General features: G+C 44.1%; 1 protein-coding gene across 1 annotated transcript; it reads left to right on the forward strand.

Annotated features, from left to right (window-relative positions):
* The first annotated feature begins 288 nt into the window (after positions 1-288).
* Aqp4 (aquaporin 4) lies at positions 289-10,701 on the forward strand. The gene is made up of 5 exons (XM_052155467.1): positions 289-322; positions 3,746-4,160; positions 5,457-5,621; positions 6,054-6,134; positions 9,883-10,701. Exons 1-5 carry the CDS (start codon positions 291-293, stop codon positions 10,159-10,161), a joined length of 972 nt encoding a protein of 323 aa, XP_052011427.1. The 5' UTR covers positions 289-290; the 3' UTR covers positions 10,162-10,701.
* The last annotated feature ends 915 nt before the right edge of the window (positions 10,702-11,616 follow it).

Genomic DNA, 11,616 nt, shown 5'->3' on the forward strand with positions numbered 1-11,616 from the left:
TGGTGATTGGAATAATCCAAATAAACAGTGAGGGAAGTCTTCCCTTGCAAAGATGAGCAGCTAAAGAAAAACCTTCTCAAGTGCTTTGCATTTCCAAAGTGCCCTGTGTCTGTCGTGATCAGGTAGAGGGACGATTTCTAATTCAAATATAACTTAGTGATTGCCACATGGTGCACAATCTTTCCACCCCTACACTCCAAAAACCCAATCAGACGAGTGCCCGTAATCTGACTCCCGGTGTACCAGAGCCCGGGGACAGGAATGAGAGCTGCACTCTGGCCAGAGAAGGCATGAGTGGCGGAGCTGCGGCAAGGCGGTGGGGGTAAGTCCTTTGCCTCCAGGAAGCAATGCTCAGCATTTGTAAAAGATGAAAAACTCTTTCCCTACAGATACCCGTGTCTTCGCTGGCAGGATCTAGAAGGTAGCAAAAGAACAGGTGGGGGCTTCTTTTAAGCCTTTAGGCTTATGCAGGGGGAAGCAGAGGAAGGGAGAAGAGAGGGGATGCTTGTAGCACAGAAAATTACCCTGTAATAGTTTTTCATTAGAAAAATTATTCATCCGGGAGCTTAGCTGTCCAGGAGTGGATGAAGCTGTGTATTCACTGGGAAGTAATGTGTCCCGTTCACTGCAGCCGGGTCATGTCAACAAATCCTGCTTTGTTCTAGGGGTTAGAGAAACAGCAAAAACAAATTTTGTTGGTGTATTTCCTATGAATGTAAACACATCAGGGCACATTGATGGCGATTGTGGGGCTGGGAGAATGCTGGGGAGACCCTCACAGAGGCAGAGGGGTCCATACATGCTAGAAGTTTTGGGGGTCCACAGTCAGCTGAGGCTGTTTAGGAGATCAGATTTTTGTGGCTTTTTTTTTTAAAGAAAAGGGGGGAGTTAAAGTCATTTTAAAGTTTCTATTTATGGTTCACAAGTTTGGGTGCTTTGTTGTTTTGGGTTTTTTTTTTCTTTTTAATTTCTCTGATGAAAAAAAAATGAAGTCCAAAGAGCAACTGAGTTTCTTGATTAGGTCTCTGGAGAGGGGGACAGGTGTGTGAATAAGCAGGTGACAAAGGGTGCTAAGGGAGGCTGGCCTTTTCCAGGACCGCCTCCCCTGGGTCTCTGCTACTGAGCAGGGACTGTGTCCTGCCCACCCTGTTCCCTTCCCTTCCTGCTCCGTCCCCTCCTCTTTCCTCTCTCGGGCCCCAGAAGACAGCACCTGTAATAGCACCCTGCCCCTCTGCCACCTGTGCCACCCTGGACTGCTGGTGAGTTCTGAAGGGTCTCTCCTCACTCCTCTTTCAATGTGAGTTCTCAGCATCTCTCTCTCTCTCTCTCTCTCTCTCTCTCTCTCTCTCTCTCTCTCTCTCTCTCTCTCTCTCTCTCTCTCTCTCTGAGACTTTTTCTAATGCCTCCCCAGGATGCCCTCTTTGCCCCATCCCAAATGCTGTTTTTTTTTTAATCTATATTATGTTCCTCTAAGGAATATATCCACCCTGTCCCAGCTGAGTCTCTCATAATTACATGATTGCTCAGAGGAGCTCTTGGGCGGGGCTATTTTGTGTATAGCTGGCAGCCCCCTGGGTGGGTGAGTGTGGGTACAGCTGATTTCCCTTTTCAGGTCAAAAGGAAAGCCCCTTTGCCAAACTAACAGCAAAGCAGAATTCTTAAAGGTGAAGAAAATCTTCCCCGGCCTGATGGCTGCCCACACTGAAGCCGGGCTCCCTAGGCCAGTGAGTGAGATTCGAAAGATAAGAGCCCCTCAGTATATTGGGGAGGTTACAACAATTCCACCCTCCCTGAGCCTTTGGTTTTCTAGCCCAACCCCCTACATAGTCTATGCTAAAGGCTGCCTGTCTGTCTCATTACAAAACTGTCTTAGGTAAGGGGGTAACTAACAGGGGACGACTGCCCTTCTAAAGGGGAATTTAACAATCTCCATCCAGAGTAAGCAATTGCATCAGTGTCTTAAAACCCTACCCTCTTCTGCTCTGAAGATCTTAAACACAGTAAGAAGGTAGATCGCAAGAGCAAAGTGACTCCCTTCCCCAAGGCTGCCTTGGAATCCCCTATTTCCTGACCACATTCCAAGCCTCTCCCTCTCTTCCTGCTCCCTTCCCTACTTCCACAGCTCCCCAAGAGGGGACATACAGTGCTCCTGGGCCAAACCCATGGGAGAACAGTCCCCCATAAGAAACTCTGTAACTCACCCCCCAGTCTCTGCACTGCTTCCTGCCACACACCCCCCTTTCTCGTAATTTTCCTAGCACTGTACCCTGTTGTGGATAGGAAGACTGCTTGGGGCTGGCTTACACACTCCAGACTCCAGGATTGGGGGGCGGGAGGGGGGTGTGTGGAGAGCAATCCCGTTATTGCTTGAGGGACAATGGAGCCTGTGGAGGCATTATCCTGCCTCCCAAACACGTTGAAAAGCATCCCCCATGCCAGTCTCTGGTGCCTGCCCCTTCTGATACCTACTTCTCTGTGATTACCTGGCCACTGCCTGCAAGCCTGGCACCAGCAGCGTGGAGTGCCCGCGGCCCCGCCCTTCCAGAGCCTCTCAGGCTGCCCCCTGGGGATTGAGATTGTCACGTCCCAGAGCTACAAGCCCAGATCTGCCCTGGGCACAGATTTCCCTCTGGCTCCCAAGCTCCTCCTGCCCGCAGCTTGCCTCCTCTAGGGCCACTGCAGGGAGTGTCCCTGTTCCAACTGAGTCCCTGCCTGGCCCTAAGGTCCACACCAAGCAGGAGATGCAGTTCTGCCCTCCACCAATTTACCTTCCCAAATGATATTTCCTAACAAACTTCCAAATCCACACATCCCTGTCATGGAGAATGGAGAATGCGTACAGGCCTCTGCAAAGCCTTTTTCAAAATGCCATTTGGAAGCTACAAAATACCAAACTGAAAAAGATCTGCCTTTTTAAAGATGTTTTTCTTTATTCTTTGGAAATTAATATATGTGTGTGTTTACACAATGAAATATGGTCATATCCACTGGAATTGTCTCCCTGTCCAACTCTCCATATCTTCCCACCCCAATCCCTGACCTACCTGAAACCTTGGTCAGAGAAGTTTCTTCCTGCAGTGGCAGCAGAGAGTGCAGAAATGTATAACAGGTGCTGGGAATCAGTCAGACAGCTTTTAAATTGGCCTGTTTTATCTTACGTTATGAGCATGGTGAGTGTTTTTGCCAGCGTGTGTGACTGTACAGCACCTGGGCGCAGTGCCCAGAGATGGCAGAAAAGAGCTTTGGAACCTCTGGAACCAGAGTCACAGGGGGTAGACAACCATCATGGATGTGCTGGGAAGCAAACTCAGATCCTCTGAAGGAACAGCCACTACAGTTAACTGCTGAGCCATCTCTCCAGCACCCCCTTCCCTTAAACTGATTTCTGTCCAAAACTACACATGAAAAGTATAAATTCTAAAGCTTGCCCATGGGAACTAACCCCCAGTCAAATACATATTGGTCTTAATCTCTTAAGGAACTTAGCTGAGACAGCTTCCTTTCTAGGGATGGTTTGGATTGCTGTCCAGTGAATAGGAAATCACAGGTTATTGGAATAACATCCTCCTGTCTACCAATTAAGGAGACTTTAGAAGCAGTCCTTCCTGGACTGAAAAGAGGGTTCTGCAAACCATCCCCAGACTACAAGACTGCAGGCCTGACCCCCTCCCCCAAATTCCAATGCCCCTTCCAGCTCGAAAGCTAGCTTGGTAGCTTCTGACCCTCTCTATGTTCTTCTTTCCAGTAAGTGTGGACATTCCTGCAGTAGAGAGAGCATCATGGTGGCCTTCAAAGGAGTCTGGACTCAGGCTTTCTGGAAGGCAGTCGCAGCAGAATTTCTAGCCATGCTTATCTTTGTTTTGCTCAGCGTGGGATCCACCATAAACTGGGGTGGCTCAGAAAACCCATTGCCTGTGGACATGGTCCTCATCTCCCTTTGCTTTGGACTCAGCATTGCTACCATGGTGCAGTGCTTCGGCCACATCAGCGGTGGCCACATCAATCCCGCTGTGACAGTGGCCATGGTGTGCACACGAAAGATCAGCATCGCCAAGTCCGTCTTCTACATCATTGCACAGTGCCTGGGGGCCATCATTGGAGCCGGTATCCTCTATCTGGTCACACCTCCCAGCGTGGTAGGAGGACTGGGTGTCACCACGGTGAGAACTCTTCAGTTCTTCTTTCTGTGCTAGAACCCCACAGCCTTGCAAACCCTGCTGACAGGTGCTCAGTAGCCTGAGAGGCTCAACAAGATTTTGGAGCTAGGGATATAGCTCAGTTGGTAGACTGAGGTCCCAGCTTATATTCCTACCATCACATATATGAAGTTTGGTGGCACATATCTACACTACCAGAACTTGGGAAGTGAAGGCAGGAGAACGAGAAGTTCAAGGTCATCCTCCAATATATATAGAGTTCAAAGCCAGTCTGCACTACACAGTTATTTGTCTAAAAAAAGTATTCACATAAGAGCCAGGCATGGGGGTTACCTATAATCCCAGCACTTGAGAGGTTTAGGCGAGAGAATCAGGAGTCAAGGCCACCCAGGACTCCAGAGTGAAACCCTGTCTAGACAGCATAGACATATCAGGAGAGCATTGTTATTTGCTCTTGAGTAACTTGAACATGATTAAAACTACTCAAAATTACTTGTTTTGCTTTACTTTCTCTCCCACCTCAGTAAGTTAACTTAAACAACATCGAGTTTGTTTTCTGAGGCAGGATCTCATAATCATTATCTAGCTCATGCTGGCCTTGAACTTGTAGCAATCCTCCTGTCTCAGCCTCCTGTGTGCTGGGATTACAGGTGTAAATCATCATGGCTGTAGTTTTATCTTAAGGGCATGTACAATTATGTAAATGATCTACACAAAGGGCCATGCCTTAATCCTAGAACCCAGTAAACAGAAACAGTTTAAAGACACCCTGATCTATAAATTCTACAACAGCAAGGGCTACACAGAGAAGCCTCAACAAAAAAGAAAATCCATATTCATTTGCCCTTCACACTTTGTCAATTTGTAGTATTATTCCTCAGCTCAGTACCAGCACTGGCTTTAAGCACTTGGCTTATGCTTTAGTTGAGATACCTATGAACTAACCTAAACCTAATTGATGAGTCTAATAATTGCCTTGGGACATTACAAATCTCTTTAGAACATCTTTTACAACCTAAGTGCCACACTAACACATTTTGCTTGTGTTGCTAAAAACAACATTCATTGAAAACTCAGTCACTGTAAAAGTAATTATCTGTAATGGCCCAAAATGAGTGTAAATTGATTCCTTCTTTTTAGGAGGTGGAAGGGATGGAAATCTCAACATGGGGTTGGTAGAAGTCTTGTTAAGTTAACCATGGCTTTCTCTGCAGATAAAATACACCCTTCATACTGAGGCATTTCTGTAGCCCTAGACTCTTGCTTCAATTCTAATGGGGTATCTTTCTCTCTCTCTAGGTTCATGGAAACCTCACCGCTGGCCATGGGCTCCTGGTGGAGTTAATAATCACTTTCCAGTTGGTGTTCACTATTTTTGCCAGCTGTGATTCCAAACGGACTGATGTTACCGGTTCAATAGCTTTAGCGATTGGATTTTCCGTTGCAATTGGGCATTTGTTTGCAGTAAGTGTTAAGTCTATTTGAATAATTGATCGATCTCATTTACCCTCACCCTGAAGCTGGCCTGAAGATGCTGGTTTACAGCATCACTTTCCTTGGTTCCAGTAGCCTGGCCAGTGCCAACTTCTACAGCATGTGGATGATTTCAGGACTGTTGTTTACTTCAGTGTTAACTTCTGACAAGTAGATAGATGCTGAAAAAATAGTCTTCCAGCTAGCTGGATATACCCATGTATCCATGCAGATTTTGCCATAAGACACACAGCTCACTCAGATCCAGCCATATCTGTTGACATTGAGTTACCACTTTGCCAACTACAAAGTGGCTAAAACTCAATGTTCCCCTGAGGAGAGTACAGCAAGTTACAGCACATGACACCTCTTAAGAGCCTCATTACCAAAACGTCTGAGGTTTTGTTCTTTTTCCAATTGTAGATCAATTATACTGGAGCCAGCATGAATCCAGCTCGATCCTTTGGACCCGCAGTTATCATGGGAAACTGGGAAAACCACTGGGTAACTACTAAGTTACTATGCCCTGTCTTTCTGAGGTTGGGAACAATTATCCAAATGCCTGTTTTTATTAGTGTAATTTAGCTCACTAGTTTCTGTTGCTTTTCCCCCCAAATCTAACTCTTAACTTGTTACTGCATCCATCACAGGGAGTAGAGAAAGTCCAGCAGAGGCGCCACAAACGATCTCATAGTGTTCCTCTAGGTCTTCACCAACAGTTGAGTTTTCAAAGCATTAGATATATGTCTGACAGAGTACAGCAGAATACTTATGGGTTTCCTATGTAGAATAAATTTAAATCATCAATGTATGCTTATTATTACTGTTTAAATCATCAAAAGAAAGCCTTCTTAGCAACAATAGAAAACATAGTTATTCTTATATTTTCTATGGAGGAGAAAATATGTAAAAGCATCACCCATAAAAAGGGGTATTTACCATCTTAGTTTACATAAGCAAAATGCAATTATTATTGCAGTTAGTACTGAAGCTGGAAGCATGGGAACTGCAGACAGCACCAAATAAATGATGTCAATGTTTATACCATCGTCACCACAGCTATAGCTACAAAGATAAATGATTCCCAAGAAGGCGCACTGTCTAATCACAGAACTAACCTTCTTGTTAATCTGGGCTCAGAATTGTGAGAGACAAATAATTCTGTTTCAATTGTTTCTGTCAAGAATTTCTATCCTTTGAATCACAGACAATTATGAAAGTCAGCATACATTAACTCAAATAACCTACAAAATATAAGAAAAATATATATGGCAGATTGCAAATAGAGCTAACTTTTATTGCCATTCATATATTGTGTATGTGATTTTATATTTTTTTAAAATTACAAACATACTAATTTGTCATTTGTGCTTTGGTCTTATGCATGTGGCTGCAATGGATCCAGCCACAGCTACTCAAGGATGGCGTGACCTACAAAAGGAGGAAAATATTACACTGTGACTGCATGAATTCCCTTACACAAAAAATGTACTGATTTGTTAAGACATAATTTGGACACAGATATCTAAAGTCTTAATCCCCAATGTCATTCATTGGACTGATCAATTTGGTAATGGTATTTCTGAAAAAACTACATTAACAAAAAGGGAATTTACTTTGGTTGTGGTGTGTGTGTGTATGTGACACACACACACACACACACACACACGTATCATGGCATGAGGAGGTCAGAGGACAACCTCGAGCAACCCGGAGAAAGTTCTCACTTTCCACCTTGTATGTAACAGGGTGTCTTGTTCACTGATCACCAGGCTAGCTGGCCCACAAGCCCCTGGGGATTCTCCTCTCTCTGCCTGCTATTTTCCATCGTCCTGTAGGAAGCACAGGAATTACACACATGTGTTATGGTGACATGTATTATGGTGTCTGACTTTTGTGTTTGTTTCACAGACTCAAATTTAGATCCTCACACTTGCATGGGGACACTTTACACATGGAACCATCTCTCCAGCCACCAAATGGAAAAGTGTTACGAGAAGTTTATAGATCTTACAATAAATGGACAGACAGGTTTAAGTTAGGCAGTGTAAGGTTTAGGAAGTTTTATTTTTTTTTTAAGCACTTTTATGTAGTTTATGTATTTTTCTATTTTCAGCAATAAAATTCTTTATAAAAATTTAAAGAAACTTTCAAGTAGACAGAACTCAGTCTGGGAATAGCAATTTGACATCAAGATTCGTTTTTTGAGAGCACGGAGCTGCTGTCTCCTCCCGAGTGTTATGTAAAGGGTGGGGACAGGACAGTGGCTGTTCTCCCTCGTGGGACCTGAAGCCCGTGAGGTAACACCAATCTAATGAGATCGTACCAAGAGAACAAAGAGCAAAGGCATTTAGAGGAGGGCTCTCGTTTCTCCTTTGAAAGGGCACAGAGGAGATAAAGTCTCCTTTGGGCTCTTTCATGTCTAAGATAAGGCGCTTGGCTGTTGTCCCTGCTAAGCATGTGTGTCAGCCTCAAGCAGGAACCTTTAGGTTTCACAGTGAAGATGCTAAGTGCAGGGAATTTCCAGATGGAGTTTTAAGGAAGACATGGTCGGTTTGGGTTTTTTGTTTGGGTGTTTTGTTTTGTTTTTTTCAAATGAGAAAGCAAACAGTACATTAGAAAAGGGGAACAAAGCTGACATTTCAACTCAATCACTTGCCAAGAATGCTATCTAAAGTAAGCGTGTAACCTCTCAAAGTGTCAACTGTCCAAGGCACAAAAATGTATATTTTAAGAATATCTGCATCAACATTACTTCGAGTATATCCCTGATACAGTAGAATAATACCATTTACTGAACCCTTGAAAAATCAGTCACTAATCCTTATACCTAAAGTCAGTCCAGGTTTTCACTAAAGCAGTATATAGAGGGGGAGAGGAGAGAGAGACAGACAGAGAGAGAAAGAGAGTGAGGGAGGGAGAGAGAGACAGACAGAGAGAGAAAGAGAGAGAGGGAGGGAGAGAGAGAGACAGAGACAGAGAGAGGGAGGGAGGGAGGGAGAGAGAGACAGAGACAGAGAGAGAGAGGGAGGGAGGGAGGGAGAGAGAGACAGAGACAGAGAGAGAAAGGGAGGGAGGGAGAGAGAGGGGGGAGAGAGAGAAAGGGGGAGGGGAGAGAGAGAACCCACAGCACTTCCCATGAAATGAAATCACCACATTTTGAAGAGGAAAATCACGTGTTCTCAGGAAACTAAAGGCCAAGTTCGTCACATGCAGTTTTAGATTATACAGAATACATGAACTAAACTGGTTTCCAGGAGTCACAAACTACCAAGTCCTTCAAGGTGTTATTTCATTTAGTCTTCACAGCCTATAAGATATATTATAGCCTCTACTTTTCAGATAAAGAAGGTAGAGCATAGAAGTTATGTATGATTACAGTGGTAGAATTTCATTGGTAAAGTGCTTGCCCAGCGTGCTGGAAGCCCTGGGTTCTAACACTGTACACTCTAGGCATGGTAGCACATATATGTACTCCCGGCACTGTGGAGGGAAAGACAGGAAGAGCAGCTCAGGGCTATGAGCTGCAAGGTGAATTCAAAACAACCTGGGATACAAGAGACCTTGTCTCAAAATGGAAGCACTCACAGAACTGCTAAGTGCTGGGACTGGGACTATATTCATCGTGCATAGTGAATAAATAACACTCTAAATGATAAAACTGCACCATGGTCCTGGTTATTCAGAAAATCAAGGTACGGGGCTACTGTAGAATACAGAAGAGAAAGACACACCGAAAGTTCATTTTTTTATTTCCATTTTAAAGAATTCCTAGTGTCTGTTTAATTTATGGAACCATCAGAGAACAGCTATTCTACATTAAGACTCATCATAAAACTAGTAAGTCAGATTGACAGTACCTACTAACATCAACTTACAATTCTGAGGGGGAGAAACGTGAGTTGAAGGCTAGCCTAGGCTATGAAATGGGTCTTGAGAGTAGCCTAAGCTAGATTTTGTCTCAAATAATTTTCTTTAAAAATTAGAACATTAAAAAATATAATAGTAAAAGTAAAGGAATTTTATTTTTTCTTATGGTCAAATGTTCTTTAATGTGTGAGTCTTTGGTGAATTTTAGTATATGCATGTGCGCGCACACACACACACACACACACACACACACATACACACACTAGAGAATACATATCATAGTTGCTGCCTTAATTTAATTCTGTGAAATTCTATATACACGGGTTGTCCGCTGAGACTACTTTTCTCTCCCTACTCCTCTCCTCGCCCATCTTTCCCCCAGATATATTGGGTTGGACCAATAATCGGCGCTGTGCTGGCAGGCGCCCTTTATGAGTACGTCTTCTGTCCCGACGTGGAGCTCAAACGTCGCCTTAAGGAAGCCTTCAGCAAGGCTGCTCAGCAGACGAAAGGGAGCTACATGGAGGTGGAGGACAACCGCAGCCAAGTGGAGACGGAAGACCTGATCCTGAAGCCTGGGGTGGTGCACGTGATTGACATTGACCGCGGAGACGAGAAGAAGGGGAAAGACTCTTCCGGAGAGGTACTGTCTTCCGTATGACTAGAGGACAGCACTGAAAGCAGAAGAGACTCCCTAGAACTGGCCTCAGGTTTCCTGCCGCCCGTTAAGGAAACGGATCTGTTATAAATTAGACACTTGCGGTTTCTTGCTTCACATCTTGTTATACAGTTTAAATAGCACATGTTACTATTATCAGTGGTGGGGGGAAGAAGCCTATATAATGGATATGAAATTTTAAAACAGAAATCTCTTTTAACATATCCCCAAAGCAAATATACAACTAGTGTATTGACTTCCCTTTCATTAATAATAACTGAAACTATGAACCAAGATCTGGTCAAGTCTTGCCTTACAGAGCATATGGACACCTCTGTGAGGACACTGGTATTGACCATTGTCACTATTGACTTCACTGGATTGATTTAAAAATGACAAAATGTACTATGTCACAGAATCACATGTATTCAGGAGAAGTCACAGAGTAACTTCTTCCACAAGCTATCCCCTATTTACAAACTACCTCAGAGAGGAAAAAAATTAGCAAGAATCATTGCTAATATGTCATTTGTACATATTATATATCAGATATATATATATATATATATATCTGACTGTCATATCCCAACTCCAATTCACTACAATCCTTCTTCCCCCCAGAATCGAAGAAACCATAGGGCTAAAAGTCAAAAACTTGGCAGTAGTGTTGATTTCCGTTCATGTGTTGGTTTCATCTAATGAAACCTGTACATGGGACACCCACCGAGGCTCAGGACAGCCAGACCTGGGGAGTCTGGTGGGAGGTGGAGCGAAGGTTGCTGTCTTACATCATCACAGGGCTAGGGGAAACCTCTCTTATCAAATGATTGGTCTGTTTTCAGTGCACACTCTTAAACATACCACAAACGATTAACCGCCGCTAAGCTTTTAACTACTTCACTTACTTTTTAAAGCTTATTTGCAAAACTGGGGACTTTATTTGCCGTTTTGATCCCTATATCAAAACACTAGCTGAGACATTTTAGACCAGAGCTTGACTAGATAGCCCTGCCTTTCAGGTGGTATAAACCAGCCCTGCCCCATCTTAGCTGCTGATGCTGTCTCGATTCCTAAGACATCTATCGATGATCGGCATTGCGAGTGTAATAATGCCCGTCTGTGTGATTTAAAATATATGGCAGGCAAGGCACAAGTGGTTGCCAAATAAAGGGGTGAGCAGACAGCCTCTGGGCCAGCTCCGAGGTGCCCCGCCCACACAGAGCTTACCACCGCGCCTTTAAGGTATTTACCTCCTGCTTGGTTGATTTGTTAAAACTGTTTCTCCCATACTGCTTTGCCTTCCACCCATCAAATGCTCTGTGGAAACCCCAGTTTCTACGATCTCGTAGGATCTCGTAGCGGTCTAGCCTAGCATTTATTTATCTTAGACAAAGTGCCTCAAATGTTAATTTCACTAAACGAAAGTTAGTAGTGGGAGAGTGAAGGGCCATCTCTTCC

Source organism: Apodemus sylvaticus, chromosome 13, assembly GCF_947179515.1.
Source record: "Apodemus sylvaticus chromosome 13, mApoSyl1.1, whole genome shotgun sequence".
NCBI classification, from domain to species: Eukaryota; Metazoa; Chordata; class Mammalia; order Rodentia; family Muridae; genus Apodemus; species Apodemus sylvaticus.